The 16,022-nt window shown below is 43.6% G+C and overlaps 2 protein-coding genes across 2 annotated transcripts in view; one reads left to right on the top strand and one right to left on the bottom strand.

Annotated features, from left to right (window-relative positions):
• ZNHIT6 (zinc finger HIT-type containing 6) overlaps positions 1-4,837 on the top strand; it is a 31,308-nt gene extending 26,471 nt beyond the window's left edge. The window contains exons 9-10 of the mRNA XM_085586388.1: positions 213-337; positions 4,272-4,837. Of these exons, the coding sequence (XP_085442514.1) occupies positions 213-337; positions 4,272-4,357 (211 nt within the window). The 3' untranslated portion in view covers positions 4,358-4,837. The remainder of the gene's footprint in view (positions 1-212; positions 338-4,271) is intronic.
• An 8,465-nt stretch (positions 4,838-13,302) lies between these two features.
• Positions 13,303-15,823, bottom strand: CCN1 (cellular communication network factor 1). Its single transcript, XM_021529933.4, has 5 exons — positions 15,701-15,823; positions 15,373-15,589; positions 14,687-15,034; positions 14,348-14,550; positions 13,303-14,237 (listed from the first exon to the last, which is right to left on the bottom strand). The coding sequence occupies exons 1-5, from the start codon at positions 15,758-15,760 to the stop codon at positions 13,938-13,940; spliced, it is 1,128 nt and encodes a 375-aa protein (XP_021385608.3). The 5' UTR covers positions 15,761-15,823; the 3' UTR covers positions 13,303-13,937.
• Positions 15,824-16,022: the final 199 nt, after the last annotated feature.

The following is a 16,022-nucleotide window of genomic DNA, read 5'->3' as shown; positions in this document are numbered from 1 at the left end:
TTAGATATAAGGAAGGTTTAAAAAAAATATGTAGTTGGAGAATAATACTAGTTATGTAATTTTAGTTGTAAGGTAGTTCTTCTGGACATGGTATCAGCTGAAAATCATGTGGAATGCCAGAAAGCCTTTTACTTGTTTTCCCCCACACAGCAAATGTACATTATGTCCTTGCTAGTATTAAAATCCAAAGTAAACCTCCTGTTACTTTTAAGGTACAATGAACTGGATGCCAGCAAAAGCCTTCTAGATAATCTGAAAGGAAAAGTAATAATTGAGTATCCAACATTATTTGTGGTCTTGAAAACACTGAAGAATGACATGGTGGTCCTTGGCCAAGGTGAGCATATATTTATTTCCTGTTATGTTATACTTGGATATTTTAGTTATATAAACAGTACTTAAGAATATTGCCAGGAATGAGCAATACGTCTTATATTTCTTTCTGAAGCTTAAAGATTGCTATAGAAAAAGCTGTTATGAATGATCTTATCTTAAAATTGCAGCCTGATGGCATATATCCATGAGCTGTATGGGATGTGTTTTTTCTTACTTTGTTTACTGGAGCTTTACTGAGGTTTTTATATATTTTTAGCCACTAAGGTGAAACAATTATTCAGACTCATGCTAATTTTTTTTATGTAGCAAAGTTTCACAGAGTTGATTATTTCTGAAGAGTCAGGCTGTCTGGCAAAGATGAATTTTAAACAAACCTGATAATCATGCAAAGGAATCATTCTCCATTATTTTCTAGCATAGCTTCTAACACTGGACAAATAATTCTGAGTCGTGAGATCGTTATTAGAAATCATAATGGGAAAGTCGCTTTTTGGGTGGATTAAAAGCACAGTGTTATCTTTTAAAAATTACTTTGCCAAGGGAGAACTTTGATCCTGGAGTTAATTTGGAAGAGAATCCACATTTAGCAGGAATTTGCTTTTAGTTTTTAAGTTAATTTACATTTTTCTTCTCACTATGAAGGTTTCATGTCCCAGCATCTGCTTCTGAAGCTGGAAAATATTCCAGCTGTAGAAATAGGGTATCAGTTCTCATCTCCTAGTCCCCCACCTAGTCACCTTAGTGATCATATCCCATAATTTTCAATGATGGGCTAGTGTCTAATTCTTACAGAGTTTTGCAGAAAAGCTTTGAGATATATTTGCAGTTACTGTTTCTCTGCAGCAGCTCAGTCATGGCTCTATTTATCTATAATTTGACTGATGAAATATGGGACTGAGAAAATTGTACCAGTGCTGCTTGACCTCCATGGAGCTTGGCTGTTCTGGCTAGATTACACTGAGAGCAATCTGCACCCAAAGATGTGGCATGCAAAAATTCCTTGTGCAGGGGCTTCGGAGAGTGAGAGCACACCAGGGGATAGGTAGGGGTCAGGTCTGAGTAAGTGGGCCCTGTGATATACACCCAAGTGTTGATTGAACAACGGTATTTTGAGGTTATGCTGCTGCAGCACCTACCTGACTCTGTAAAAGGCAGAAGAGGAGGGGAAGAGAGAGCCAGTAATAGCTGGGAAGTGCCAACAGCTCTGCCACAGAGCAGTGCAAGTGTCTGTCTTGAGGACAGTAACCTTCCTCTGCTGCAGGAATCGTTTGAGTAGCCATCCCTGCAGGGCTTCTGAGAACACTGACAGCCATTTCAGGTTTTGAGAACCATTGATTTTTGTTGTTGTTTTAACTGTTTCTATAGATTCCATAAGAATGAATTTAATACCTCCCAGTTAAGGTGTCTTGGGTATGACATAGCAAAAGTTACAGCTAATGGCAAAAATACCATGATTTTCACAACTTTTATCATAACATATTGTCATCTTGATTAAGATATTAATAATCAACTTTAGCCTTGAGTTAGGTTAGGAACCTGTGTTCTTGGTATTTTTTCTGTTCAGAGTAGAAGCATGTGACAGTAATTTCAGATTCTTTGAGGAAAAGCATGTTCACAACATAAATATAAAAGTTGGAGGACTTTTTTGTTGGTATTACTCTGCCTGAAGACAAAGTACCATTTTAGTTAGTCTGTCACAATCATTGTGCTTTTCTTTCGTGTGTCATCTTTACAGAATATAGGAGGGAAAAAACAGTTTTCAGTTTGCTTTAGCAGTTGCATTCACAAATAATTGCTAAGAGTGCAAATATTATGTTAACCTCCAGATTGTCCAGGGAGAAGTCTGTTGTAATCAGAGAAGTATTTTAGCCCCTTCCCATCTCCCAGGAAGTGACCTTTCTGCCACAGCATCTTCTGTGTTTGTTGCAGTCCAGTTTCTTTGCCATGTATGGCTTTCTGTATCAGTGGCCCTCTCCTCCCAGGCCATCCATCCTGCTGATCCTACTGCCATCAGTGCTGCCTTTCCTCTCTGCCTCCTGGCATGCCTGGGGGGACACTTGTCCTGCTCGGAGCCTGGCGCTGACCTCCCTTTGCATTCCAGGCAAACAGCTGCCCCACTCCAGAGTGGACATGGGGCAGGGTGTCTGCTGAGCATGGGGACTCCAGCAGCCATAACCCTGCTGACCCTGTTTGCAAGGGACCCAGGCTAGAACAAGAAGTAAAGTCTTGGGATAATTGAATTGCCAAAATACTGTATCCTTCTTGAGCAATCTCAGATCTGCCCCAGGAACAACAGAATCAAGTTTTCATGGCCACAGCAACAGGTACATGCTAGGGAAACATCACCATTCTCCCTGAGATTCAAGTAGTAACCCCCAAGGACTGGGTGGTAGAGCTGGACTTCTTCAAAGAGAAGCTGCCTATTTCTCCTATTCTTCTTTTCAGAAATGGCTGAAGTATTTTGGCTGAAACTTTCAACTACATAAGGAAAATAAAGATTGAGGAAGGAAACTGACACTGAAAAACTCAGAGTTTAAATTTTACATTATGAGTAAACTGCAGACAGTTATATGGTGACATGGATTGGGCAGTCTTAATTTATAGGCAATGCTATCAGCACCATGCAAGTATACTTTTTTTAGTGAAGACAATCTGTAATTCCTGTTAAATATTACTGTAACAGAAGTAAAATCTATCTGTTCAGCATTGCTGTGTGTCAGAAGATTGCCACATTCTTTTATGTGATGTTCTGCTGCTTGACTTGCTTAACAGCAAAAACTACAGGTGCTCTGATTTCAGCATACAAGGTCAGTCATGGCTGAAGATAGCAGGGGATTATGGAAGCTTTCACAGGCTCTACTTTTTGCATTACTCAGTACATATCTGACATATAAATGTTAATTGATTATACACTAGATTTAATATAGACAGAATGTGACCTCTGATGTTTCTGGGTGAAATGCTTCTATTTTCTTGAACAAATTCCTTGGAAACTGTACAGGTGCACACTGTGTCCTGTATATTATCCATGTTTTCCAGCTATAGAACTTATCTTGACCAGACAGCTATACTTCATCAGTTCCCTTTTGGTAACATTCTCTTAATGAAAGCTCTGATACTAAATGCTCAAAAACATCTTTAAATTCATAGATCAAATACTGAAAATAACAATGAGAGCAGAGTGTGAATCATGGGCCTGCTTTGCTGTAGTTTATTTTTGTGCTGCTTGAGTGTCACCAACCAAGTGGCATTTGATGACATCAGCACAACGTGACCAGGGTCAGGGCTTATTAAAGAGGGATCTGTGGGGTGTGAGGCTGAAGACCAGTTTTGGAGATGAGAATTTCATTATATGATCTCAGCAGAGCACAATAGCTGTGCCCTAAAGCCTAAGTTATTATGTACCTTGAACTTCACCAGCCTTAGCTTATGGACTTACATAGCTTATAACTATTTTTGGGATGCTGGAACATCTGGAATTTTAATTTTCCATTTCCAGTTTCTCTGTAGTTCCACATCTTGACTGAAATGCTAAGAAAAGTGTAAATTATTTATAATTCATTACAGTTGTGATATATGTCTGTGACATCCCAGAAAACAGCATTTAAAACAAGCCAAAAGAATAATTTTAAATTCTCAGTAGACCTAGAGTTTTGTGGGGGATAAATACTCTGCTTTCCTACTTGACTGAAAGACCAAGATTTAAAAGGTAAAAGGAATTCTCAACATTGATTGTCTTGCTTTCTCCCTCAACAATGAGGTCCTATGCAGGGCTTTATCCCATGTCATGAAAACTGGTTATGTCTTATGAAATAGCTGTCTTAAAGAAAAAAGTACTTAAGAGGAAAAGAAGATACAAAACTGCTTCTCTTTGATGAGCAAACAACATTGCTGAAACTAATTGCTTGTTTGCTTTTTGTGTTCTATATCCTCAGATGGCAGTGAGCCTGCAGAGAACTCAGACAGTGAAAGCTCATCCCTTTCATCTGTGGAAGATGGAGAAATTCGGGACAGTTCATGACAGTTCTTTGAGAGAACAGGATGGAATGAGCTTTTTTTTATTATTATTTAATTAAATTTTTTTGATACAACTAAGTTCCCAGAAGTCTGGCATAACTTCCTTTACTTAAAGGTAGCGCTCTCAAAGTGCTTGACTATTTTTGGATTTAATAATGGATATTCAGGAATGTAAATAAAAAGATGGGGAATTGTGGTCCCAGAAAAACAAAAATATTCTAATTTAATTATAGTCTTTAATTGCATCATTTTTCCTTTTTCCCTAACCAGCTCAGTGCCAAATGTTTGGGTTTAAATATCTGATCATATATTTGTATTTATATGTTGATTTGAGTCTTAAAGTACAGTTATTTCATTAGATCAGTTTCCTTTTACAGTATTTCTGTGTAACACTGAGCTACTGAAAATGGTCTTATGTTACTTTTGATCTTCTTTGGTGACCTTTTGGGTGTATGATGCAATACTAATTTTTTTTGGTTCCTTACTTGGTTGCATCTTTTTCCACATGTTAATGGAGGCTTCTGGACTCTCAGTCTGTGATTCAGGGCACCAGACTGCTGTGTCCTCACCAGTCATGCTGCATGGAGAGGATTTTTGAGATATTCAAAGTTTTAGAAGGTTTTTTTTTTCCCTTGTAAAGAAATTTGAGTTAATAAGTTGTGTACCATGACAGCTCACTACTAAAGTTTGGCCAGAGTGTCAGACCTTTGTAGTCACATACTACTTTTCCTCCCAGTGGTATCATGTGTCCTTTCTCTTGTGTGTTTTGCAACCTCTGGTGAAACAGGAAAGTTTTTCTTCTTGCCTGGCAGTAGCCACCTGTACTCTGTTTTCTTTCTTAGTCATTGTTGGTCCTCTGCCCACCTCTTGTTTCAACATTTGTTTCTTTAACCCTTTTTAAAGGACCAAGATTCCTAGCTATAGGTGCTGCTTTCATATTTTTTCAGTTCAGTGAAAGTGAATAAGCTTTTCCTCATCAGTGATTGCTGCACACTGACTTGGTAGCCACAAATTACTTTAGGCCAGTCTTGAACTCATTCATAGTAATACCAATAAAAGAGCCGAACAGCAAAACTGCCACAGTTCATTTGCCAGAAAATGTTTCATCTGGAGTAAAAGCATGGCACTTCTATTGGATTCAGAGCACAGTGAAAATGAGAGTGCTGCAGGCAGTAGTGTTGATCTGCATGTGTGTGTGATCAGTCTTTGGCTGAGGAGCACAGATTTGTGATTTGCGTTACTTTTCCTGTGTTCTTGGGGGGTTTCATTAATTGTACAAAAGGGGTTGCCTCTGGGGTTTTTTTCTTATATAAATCTACCTTAAGCTTCCTTGTGAGTTAAACACAACATTATTTATTTTTAAATGAAGATGCTGTTAAATCTGTCCTTCAGATTTACCTTAAAGAAGGCTTTAAAACTTTATTAAGGAGCATTCCTGTAGTGGTTACTAGAACTGAAATTTCCCAGACAAAAGTGGGAATAATCTCCCAGAGTTCAGTCAAACTAAAAGGTAGTATTTGCCATTCTTTCCTAGGTTCTACTTACCTATTTTTACAGTTACAATAGTTTGAACAGAGGTGATTGATCAAATACAAACCAAAATGCAATCCAAGTATTTTATTAAGTTTTCCTAAGCTTCTTCAATTTTTCTTTATAATAAATCAAAATTCTTCATATTAGTCATAATTCTTCATCATAATGAGGTTCTTTATTTAATCAAAGTTTATGCACTGTTGTGCTAGGCAGATGTTTTTTAACACTTTCATAGGCTGTTAAGGAAAGTTCTTTTTTTTTTTTTTTTGAGTGACTTAACCTGGAACAGGCACCTTGTAATAAACAGAAGAGAGAAAAAGCACCTTCTGTATTTTTTAAATTTCTGGTCAAGAACTGGGAATTTGAGACATGGAGCTGAGGCTTCCTAGAGGGCTTCCATTCTGTCCATTTTGAAAACATACTATTGTAGTCCTATTACACACAGATCCCTACAGGACTCTGCCTTGATTCAGAACAGATCATGTCTGTGAATGAGAACTGTGTGATGTTGTTTTAATCTTCGTCATTCAACACCAGCTTGCATTGAGTGCTTGATTTTATGCCTACTATGCTTACTCATTTATTTTCCTCTATAAACTATTTGTCACAGAAGGAACAAGCTATTTCTGTGTAGGGTTGTTACAGCATTTCTTTCAATGTTTAGACTTTTAAGCATGCTTGAGCTGAAGGACTATCAGCTTACAAAGAGTGAAGACTCTTGTCCTGAATGAAAACACTATTTAAAAAAATTAAAAGCTTAATGATGTCATCCCTTTCACAAACCTTAAAGGACAAAAATAGAGCATAGCTAAGCACACAGCAATAGCTGGGAGGTAGGACTGAGTCAGCCGTGGGAGAGAACTTGGTTCTTTTCCTTTTTTGTATAACTTCCTGGGGGTATGAGGCATAATTGAGTTGTCATGGGTAAACAGTGTTGTACCCCCTGTCAGTGTAACAGCTCCGTTTTGAATGAACACATTCGAATTCTAAGTTTTGCTGCATTTATCTTGGCATTAGGAATTGTTGATCCGTAGAGGAAAAGAGGGTCATGCCACAGAATGTGTGGCTGGCACTGGTCCTTGGAGGCATGCTGGACCAGTTTTTGTTACTCCAGTCAACAGTGCAGTTTTACTCTGCATTAGAGGAAAGTCAGTGCAGAACGTGGACTCTAGTCTGAAGCAGTACATGGATTTCTAAGTTCATGGGAGTGCTGATAGCAAGTCCCAGCTACGTGTTGTGTATCAGCATAGCTGGGATTCAGTCCTTGCCCTGCCAGATACGGCTCTCCTCTGTTGACATCTGTAGGAGCTGAGAATGTATAACACTGTGCAAGAGCAAGCTTTCCAAGTGTAAATATACAGCCATCATGATGGAGCTTCAGGCCCTGTTTAGTCACAAACATTTCATTCTGCTTGAGGTTCCACACTCTTTTCCTGAAAACATTTATTCTTCTGCCCCTCCAAAGGAAAAAATATCTTGAATTGATGTTTATGTTGTTGCTATGACATTCAGTTAAACTGTGTGCAGATGCAGATTCTGTTAATAAGAGAAAAAGAAATGAACTGTGTACTTCAGTGAACAAAGATTACACTGTGTATTAAAATGTTGCTATGGTAGTGCATATGGTTTTATTTGCTGGAAATCTGTGGTGAAATGGAAAGGAGTCACATGTATGCAAGACAAAAAATGGCAGCAAAAATAACTCAGAAGAAATACTGAAACTGAAAGGGAAGTTACAGATGCCATGTAAAATCAGGTAAAAAGAGGGGCAGTTGTTCTGCTATCTGTCTGTGATTTGATAACAGAAGTGTGTTCTCATTATGCCCCAGCAGGTCTCAGAGACCCATAGTACAGTGATTTTGCTCTAGTCATGTTTTTGTAGTGAGACCTTTCCCTCAATGGCCCTGTGCATTGTAGCTTTTTTGTTGTTGCTTTGGAAGCAAAGTCCCCCATGCCTGGCCTGATTTCACTGCTGACAACTTTTCCTGCAGAAAAGCATTTTTAGCATATCTTATTACAGTAGGCTTTTTTTTTTTTTTTTTTGGCAGGAAAAGTCAATAGGGTGATAAAATATGGAAAGCCACTAGAGCTTTGCCTACCTTTAGGGTAAGGGAAGGTCTTTGTGAATTTGTGATAGAAATGGTGGAATTAATTCCTTTTTATTTGACTGTCACAGTAGTCCTTGTACTTATCTAATCCATTTGCATGAGACTTCTTTTTGCATCAGCTGCATCAGTACAGCTGTTCAAGTGGTTGCATGGCAAATCAGAACGAGGTCAAAATAATCTGCCAGAGAAGGAAGAATAGAAGTGAGAAGGGGGAGGGAGTCTTTTTTTACAGAATAAATGACTACACTTGGAGCTAGCTGGTTCCTACATCATTTTAGCTGGTGGAAAGCAAAACTATTTTTACAATTGCATTGCCACTTTCTTCCCGTCATCCATGTTCTGCCTCAAAGAGAAAGAAAGAAATGACTGTAAAAGCTTCTTTTGCCTTTCCATTCCTTGCTTCCACGTTCTCTAGTGGGTTTGTATTGTAGTTCCAGAACTTGTCCGTTTTGGCAAGAGTGCCAATAGGAAGTTGAGCTGTGCTAAAGTGAGGTGAGATGTAGATACTAACAAAAAAGAACGGATGGGTGGCATTAGAAGCCTCACCTCAAGTGCTGGGGGCAGCTTTGGGTGCCACAGTGTAAGAAAGACATTAAACTATTAGAGAGTGTCCAGAGGAGGGCCATGAAGATGGTGAAGGGCCTTGAGGGGAAGCTGTGAGGGCAGCTGAGGGCACCGGGTGTGTTCAGGCTGGAGGAGGCTGAGGGCAGAGCTCACTGCAGCCACAACTTCCTCGTGAGGGGAGGAGCGGCAGGGTTGATCTCTGCTCAGGGACAGTGACAGGAGCCAGGGCACGGCCTGAAGCTGAGTCAGGCAGGTTTAGGCTGGGTATCAGGAGAATCCTTCACCCAGAGGCTGTTTGGGCACTGAGCATCTCCCCAGGGCAGCGGTTACAGCATCAGCCTGCGAGGTTCAAGACACGTTTGGACAATGCTGTCTGGCACGAGGTGTGACTCCTGGGGTTTCCTGCACAGGGCCCAGAGGTGGACTTGATGATCCTGCTGTGTCTCTTCCAGCTTAGCATTTTTGTGATTCTGTGATCAAATTCTCAGTGGTATCTCTTTGTTGACCTTTATTCCCAGCCTCTACTTTCAGCTGTGCTTGGGCATCCACATTGATTTTAGCAGCATTATTTCACTACAGCACAAATACCTGTCTCTGTAGAGAAAGATGCATTTTCCTGTTTCAGATTCCTTACTCTGCTGGTTTTATAGCCATGGCATCTTGATGTCTGATTGTGTCAAGTTAATAGACTAAGTAGGAGTTCTTCTCAAACCTTGTTGGTTTGAGATGCTGAAGGAAATGAGTTGTTTCAGAGGAACTGGTGTCTTTGAGTTGGCTGGTATACTGGGCTTCTTTTGATCTGACATTCAGTGATCTCAGAACACTGCTGGGCTACTGCTGATTGTTTCGCTCACTTAAAAGGAGTCCCCTGATTCTGATTGAAACTGCCATTTGTCAGGAAATAGTTAATGTGTATGTCCCAGCTGGATTCCCATCTGGGCAAATGTGTTCACCCCACCTTTGAATTTCTTTTGACTAGAAAATGAAAACTTACAAAAAATTGTGTAATGTTTTCGTCCTGGATGGTTGTTGCATTCCATCCCATAAGTGGTTGTACTTCAAGACAGATGAAGTTGCTTATGTGAATGGTGCCTTGGGGTCTTTCAGGATCTTCTCCAATATAAATTGTGTACACAGAAGTCATAGCTGTGTAGTTTTATGGGGGAAACCATAGCATAGTGGATGCTGTCTATTCAGTTTCTTGGTGTTATGTCTTTACAGCATGATAGAGAGATGCTTATTGTATCATTCTGTTGGTTGGAGGGGTTTTTTGCGGGATTTATATTTTCTAGATAGAAAGTCTCACTGCAGTTTAATGCAGTTTAGTTGTCTGTGCACTGGAGTGCATTTCTAAGTACCTCCAAAGCTAGTTTTATGTTACTGCTTTCACTGTGACACCTCCCTGTTTCTTGTGCGGTTTTAATTATGGCTATGTAATATACAGGAAAAAACTGAAGGTGAAAACAGGGACATGTCTACATGAAAGGAACTGGCTTGAAGCAGAGCAGCTGGTAAAACTATACAGCCTTCCCTTGCTGTGTGCTGAGCACTTGGAGCCCTGCATCTAAATAGTTTCACTGATTAAACAAGTGAGCTAAATTGTGCACATTCATTTCTGCAGGATAGGGCAAGCATCTGGCAAGAGCAAGCCTCTGGTGTGACACATTTAACTGCTTCTATGTAGGTAAGTAGGTTTGACTTCCAACCAGGAAACGCTTCCCACTGCAAACTTTTTTGTTTCAGTCCTCAATACGTGTGAGGGATTTATGCAGCTTCAGTGGGCTGGAAATCCTCCTGCAGCAATCCCAGTGGTCACAGGGTCACTGCCTGTTCCTGCCAGCCCAGTGGCTGCCCGTGAGTAGCAGGGAGATGGGGCCTGTTCCCAGTGTCGGCTGCAGGGTCAGGGAGCCCCGGGGACTGATGTGTGGATAAAGAGATTCTCACAGCCCCGTGAGGGTTCAGTAGTGACTCGGTTGTGCCACTGTCAGTACGGTACAGCTTTTCCTGTCAGATCAGTTCAGCTCTTCCTCCACCTGCTGCTGCTTCACGGGAGCGAGCTGGCAGCATCCCGCAAGGACTTTGTGTAGTCATGGAAGTCTGTGTGTTCCTGCTTTTGTTTTGTTCCTGTCATGGAGCGCTTTGTGGAAGCTGAAACTTTGTCTTCACTGTGTTGCCTTCAATAGTAGGGGAGATTTTATGTGTAACCTCGGCCTTATAGCGCTTGCCACCTGAAGGAGGTAAGCGCGCGGAGTGAAGCTGGCGTTGCTCGGTGCTCGGCCTGCAGTGCGGGGCGCGCTCCTTGCGGCGGCAGCACGGGCGCGGCGAGTGCCCCGCGCCCTGCGGCGGGCGCTGCCGGCGGCTGGGAGGGAGCGCCGGACCGGGACACGGAGGGGGGACAGGCACAATGCCTGGAGCACGGCTGCGGTGCAGGGGACAGGGCTGCAACCTGCGCTGAGGGCTGAGGCAGTGCCACTCCCTCCTGGCATGTCCGGACTCCCCCGGCTCTGCCCAGCTCCAGGGAGCTCCACACAGTGCTGGAGGCTTTAGTTTCAGGGTTTGAATTCGCTCCAAATGCACAGCTTTTTGTTATGTACATTATTTATCGTGTTCCTAACTCATCTAGTATTCCTCTGGAAGCAGGGTATTTTTGTTTTTGACAGGAAATACAGTTATAGTTGTGCTCATTTCTTTACCTGTAAGCCCTACTGCTTCACTTACTGGAATCTGAGTTTATAATCCTTTATATATCCACACCTACTACTTAGGGTTGTTTTTGTTTGTTTGTTTTTTTATTCTGCTGGAACAACAGCAGATGTAGAAGTTTCAAAGCAAGTACAAAGATGACACACAAAAAAATGACAGTGATTCCCTTTATAGTGTTGTAAAATTAGTTTTGCCATGTAATTGTGAAATGCAAAATAGAAGAGAGGACTATATGGATGATGACCCGTTGGTGTGACAGCTCCACTTTGAAAGACTTGTAGGTTTTTTAGTGGGATTCATTTTACTCTTTTTATGTCAGGATAACTTCACTTAGCATATTTTATGTTTAATGGATCTGCCTCTGCAGCCCTTATTCTCCCAACAGTACATATTTCCAGTGAGCAGGATACAGAAGCACCCCTTAAGATGGACAAACCAAAGCACAGGTTGTAACCCGGGGCCTGGCTAAGGCACATTCCGGGCAGGAGTCGCAGGGCCACTGTCTGTCCATGACGTGTGTGTCACAGCTGTGGTCTCTGTGTGCAGCACAGTTTCACCCACCTGTGATCCTCGGGGAGCTGTGACTTACGCTGGTGTGAGATGGATGTCATTCAGGCGTGGGGGACATGGCGATGGCAGGAATGCCCTGCAGCCTGCTGGGTGTCTGGGAGCAGGGCATCCTCTTCCTCGCCCGACAGTAACCCGGTGTGTAAACCCAGTGGTTCCCCAGCGAGCAGCTGATGTTGGGAAGTGTTCAGTGCTAGACCTACACAGAAGCCAAACAAAAGTGCCTCCTTGCGTTTTACCCTTCTGCTGTCAACAAATACTGTACAGACACGTTGAGGTACAGCTGAGACTGGTGGCCAGGTGTTGAATTCCAAAACAGCTCAACTTTTGAATGCCTTCGGGGAGAAAACTTGACTGAGCAGAAAAGAGGGAAGGCTGTAATTTCTCAGATGAAGCATTAGCTGCCAGAGATAAGCTTCTGAGATATTTGGCTATTTATTTTATTGAGATATTTATGTCTATTTAATAAAAAAATTGACCCTTAACCAATTCTGCTTGTAACCTGTGACACTGGATGACACCCTTTCACAATTCCAAAACCTCAAAATGAGTCTGTTTTCCTTACTAATGATAGTGGGAGAATATTTTGACAGAGAAATATCCACACAAGGAGAAGAAAATAATACCCTGTTGCAGGTTCCCTGTCACTCTTATCTGTCGCACAGCTTTAGGCTAACCAGAAGTGTACAATGTTGGATGCCTTCTCAGATCCTGCTCTAGTTCATTTCTTTAAATGTCATTTTTTTACTGCATGCCAGCAAGCTCCCTTCCTTAGCCAAATGTCATCTGTGTCCCACATGGTAAGTGTAATTGCATATTTAAAAAGTGGGAAGGGGAAGTGAGGGAAAGAGTAGCTCCCTTGCTTTCTACTCTATGGGACTAGTACTTGAAATTCCTCACATTCTTCTCTTGTTAACAGTATGTTTACTTTTCATCACTGTGTTATTAGGATTAACAAAAGTCATTGCTTCAAGCTCATTTAATTTGAATTTAGTGAAAGCAAACTACCTCCTGCAGCCTGTAGGAAGCATTCCTTTGCCATAGAAATGTATTAATTTGCAAAAAAGCAGCCACTAAAAAGCGTGAGACCTGATGACCATTTTCACCCCAATGTTCAACATCACCGTGCATGCACTGCATTCTAATGAAGTACCTTATGTTGCAAATTCCAGGACAGTTTGAATAATCTAACAGTCTAATTAACATTTCAGTCTATCAAAGATTTGCATTCAGTGCCAAGAATCTCTTTATATGTATACTTTCTAAAGCATGGGGTTGCAGACTATAGACATCCCTTCGAAACATCATTTATCTGAAGAATTAGACTTGGCTATTTAGTCCATTTCTGCATCTGCAGTAGAACTTGCTTTAACTTTCAGAGAATCCAAACTTCTCAGAATTCAGTCTTCACAGAAACCTCTTGCATAGGCAGTATTTAAGCCTGTTGCCTATTGGAATGCTCTACTAAGAGTAGTTAGGTAAATATTTCTTTATTAAATGATTAATTCCATAAATAAATTCTTTTAATTCATTGAATATAAAATTAAAATCATTTACAACTTATTCCAGTATTACAGGGGCTGGAAGGGGTAAAAAAACCTCAGAGGAAACAAACAAAAAGCTACAGTTCGATAAATAAAATACTCAGCTTTAAAACAACTGATTTCTGTTTGCCATTAAACTACAGTTGGTACATAATAGCTGCCACTGTGAACACCCCACAGGTGCCCACCTCAGGAAGGAATGTAACTTCCAACTTAGTTGGGAATGGGTGGGAGAAGACTGAAGGAAGGGGAAGAAGCATAGTGTTAAACTGAACAGGATAGAAAAGTTTTCATAACCGGAACAAAACATTAATCTGATCACTTACAAACAGAAAACAGTATATAATTAGGTAAGGTGCTCCAAAAAGAAGCAGTAAAGTTGCTCCAGTATTATGAAGCTTTAAGTATGCTTAAATCTCTGTTGCATTAGTGTCCAGTTGCACAGTGCACTCCTGTAACATCTTGATGTTGCCCTCAAATGGGCAAGGCACCACTTCCATCAAAAGTTCTTCCTCCGTGGCTGGGTACTTCAGAATTCTGTTTTGCATCCCACCCCCAACACAAGTTAGTCCCTAAATTTATGAATGTCGTTGACTAGTCTGTAGTAGGGGTAGGCTTCATTGGCATGCGGGCAGTTGTAGCTGCATCGGCAGGACTGGATCATCATGACACTCTTGGTGAAGGTTTCCCCATCATCGCAGCGGAACCTGACCTTGACAGTCCTGGTCTGCTGGGGTGTGCAGCACCTGCCATCCACGCAGGAGCCACAGTACTTGGGCCGGTACTTCTTCACACTGGAACATCCAGCATAAGTAAACTTCACCGGGGAGGGAGACTTCCTTGTCTTGGTACACTTCTTTCCCTTCTGCAAAGGAAAGGCAATAACATTATTAGCAGGAGATCTTTTTTCCAGCCTTTACCCCCTACCTGAAGCAGCTTAGAGAAAAGAGGAACACCAGAAGAGTCTGTATTTACCTTTAGGGAGGCATAGCTGGGCTGGCCACATGGCCTCACTTCACATATCCTGGTCTCCTTGATGAGCTTGCAGTCAGGATTGTCATTTGTCACCCTTGTGGAGATGCCAGTTCCACACGTCTTTGAGCACTGGGACCAAGAGGTTGTTTGCACAATGCATTTGGGATTCTCAAAAGTTCGGCTTTGTGGCTCAGATCCAAAAACTGGAAGAGAAAAGGAGGGGTTAGTCTAAATATAGTCTCTCACTAGGTTTCTTTCCCTTGGGGTCTAAGGGGTCCAAGGTCTAGCCCCCCTCTAGCCTCCTCCCCTTAACTGTCAGCCAGATAAACCCACACTCACCGGGTAGCATTTTCAGGCCTCCCTTCACAATGGCAATTAGCTCATTGTTCCTGGTTAATTCGCCTTCGGAATCATCCGGACCAAACTCTTCGCTGAAAAAGCTTTCCAGCTCCTCCAGTGCATCCTTGCTTTCGTCACAGACCCACTCCTCACAGCACTGCCCGGGCACTTTGACCAGCCTGGGGCTGGAGCAGCCCAGGTTGGGAAGAGAGAGCTCCTGCGGGCAGAGCGGGATGCAGCCCACAGCTCCATCTATGCACGTACACTGGTGTTTACAGTTCGGCTGGAAGCTCTCGCCGTTCTGGTAGATTTTGGAGTTATATTCACATGGTCTTCCCTCGGACTGTGCTGCAGAGATCAACGAGAAGGGAAAGAAGGGGGTGAGCGGCGGGAATCGCTGGTTTAAGCACAGGTATTTGCTGGTCTGTTAAACTCAATGTACGGCGGAGCTCCCTACAACCCCCCGGGGACGCGGGGCCAGAACAATAACTTAGTCAGGAATCACTTTTCCTTATGTGCGTTTAGCGGAGCCCAGACATACTGAATCGCATTCCAGACTGCTGAAGTCATGTGCCTTTCTGCCAAGCTACCGACAACAAAGCATAACCATACATGGGCTCGAAATTACCGAACCCCGGCACCGCGGGGCGCGGGGTCCGTCCCGGGGGAGCGGGGTCGCCGCTTACCTCTGCAGATGCCCTTCAGGGCGGCGGGGCTGGCCCCGAAGTTGCACTCCAGCCCCTTGGTGTGGTCGCAGGGCTGCGATCGGCTGCAGTCCTCGTTCAGTTGCTTGGCGCAGACCTTGCAGCAGCCGCAGCCGTCCGGCACCAGCCCCACGCCCGGGGCGCACTGCGGCGTGGCCGCCGGGCACTGGCACACGGCCGGGCAGGGCGAGCCCAGAGCCTGCGGAGCGGAGCGGAGCGGCCGGTGAGCGCCGGGAGCCGAGCGGGGCCACCCGACCCGCCTCCTCTCCCTCCCTCTCTCCCGGAGCGCGGGGAGACCCGCGGCACTTACCAGGCGGGCCAGGCAGAGGAGAGCGGCCGCCAGAGCGGGCCGGGTGCCCGCGGAGCCCATGTCCAGCGCCGGTGCAGGGGGAGCCCGTGGGAGCGCGGAGCGGGAGCGCGGCCGGCGCGGTCTGAGGCGGCGGCGGGCGCCACCGCCTTATATAGGGCGCGGGGCCGCCGCGTGCGCCGCGGCGCTGACGTCGCGCGTTCCGGGCCGCGGCCGCGTCCAGCGCTCGCGGCATCCCAGGAATGCGGCTGGCGCGCGCCCGGCCGCCCCGCCCCGCCCGGCCCCGGCCCCGGGCCCGGCGCTGCCGCGGGGGCGCGAGCCCGCG

Source organism: Lonchura striata, chromosome 8, assembly GCF_050655825.1.
Source record: "Lonchura striata isolate lonStrDom1 chromosome 8, ASM5065582v1, whole genome shotgun sequence".
Taxonomy (NCBI): Eukaryota; Metazoa; Chordata; class Aves; order Passeriformes; family Estrildidae; genus Lonchura; species Lonchura striata.
Note: the sequence above shows the minus strand (reverse complement) of the source record. Positions and strands in the feature narration are given on the sequence as shown.

What these genes read in the sequence shown, in the direction of transcription:
- CCN1 (XM_021529933.4), bottom strand. Translation starts at nt 15,760, where the DNA reads ATGGGCTCCGCGGGCACCCGGCCCGCTCTGGCGGCCGCTCTCCTCTGC. An exon ending in CCTGAAGGGCATCTGCAGAG is followed by an intron (nt 15,035 to 15,372) that starts GTAAGCGGCGAC and finishes TGATCTCTGCAG; the next exon opens with CACAGTCCGAGGGAAGACCA. An exon ending in AGGCCTGAAAATGCTACCCG is followed by an intron (nt 14,551 to 14,686) that starts GTGAGTGTGGGT and finishes TTTCTCTTCCAG; the next exon opens with TTTTTGGATCTGAGCCACAA.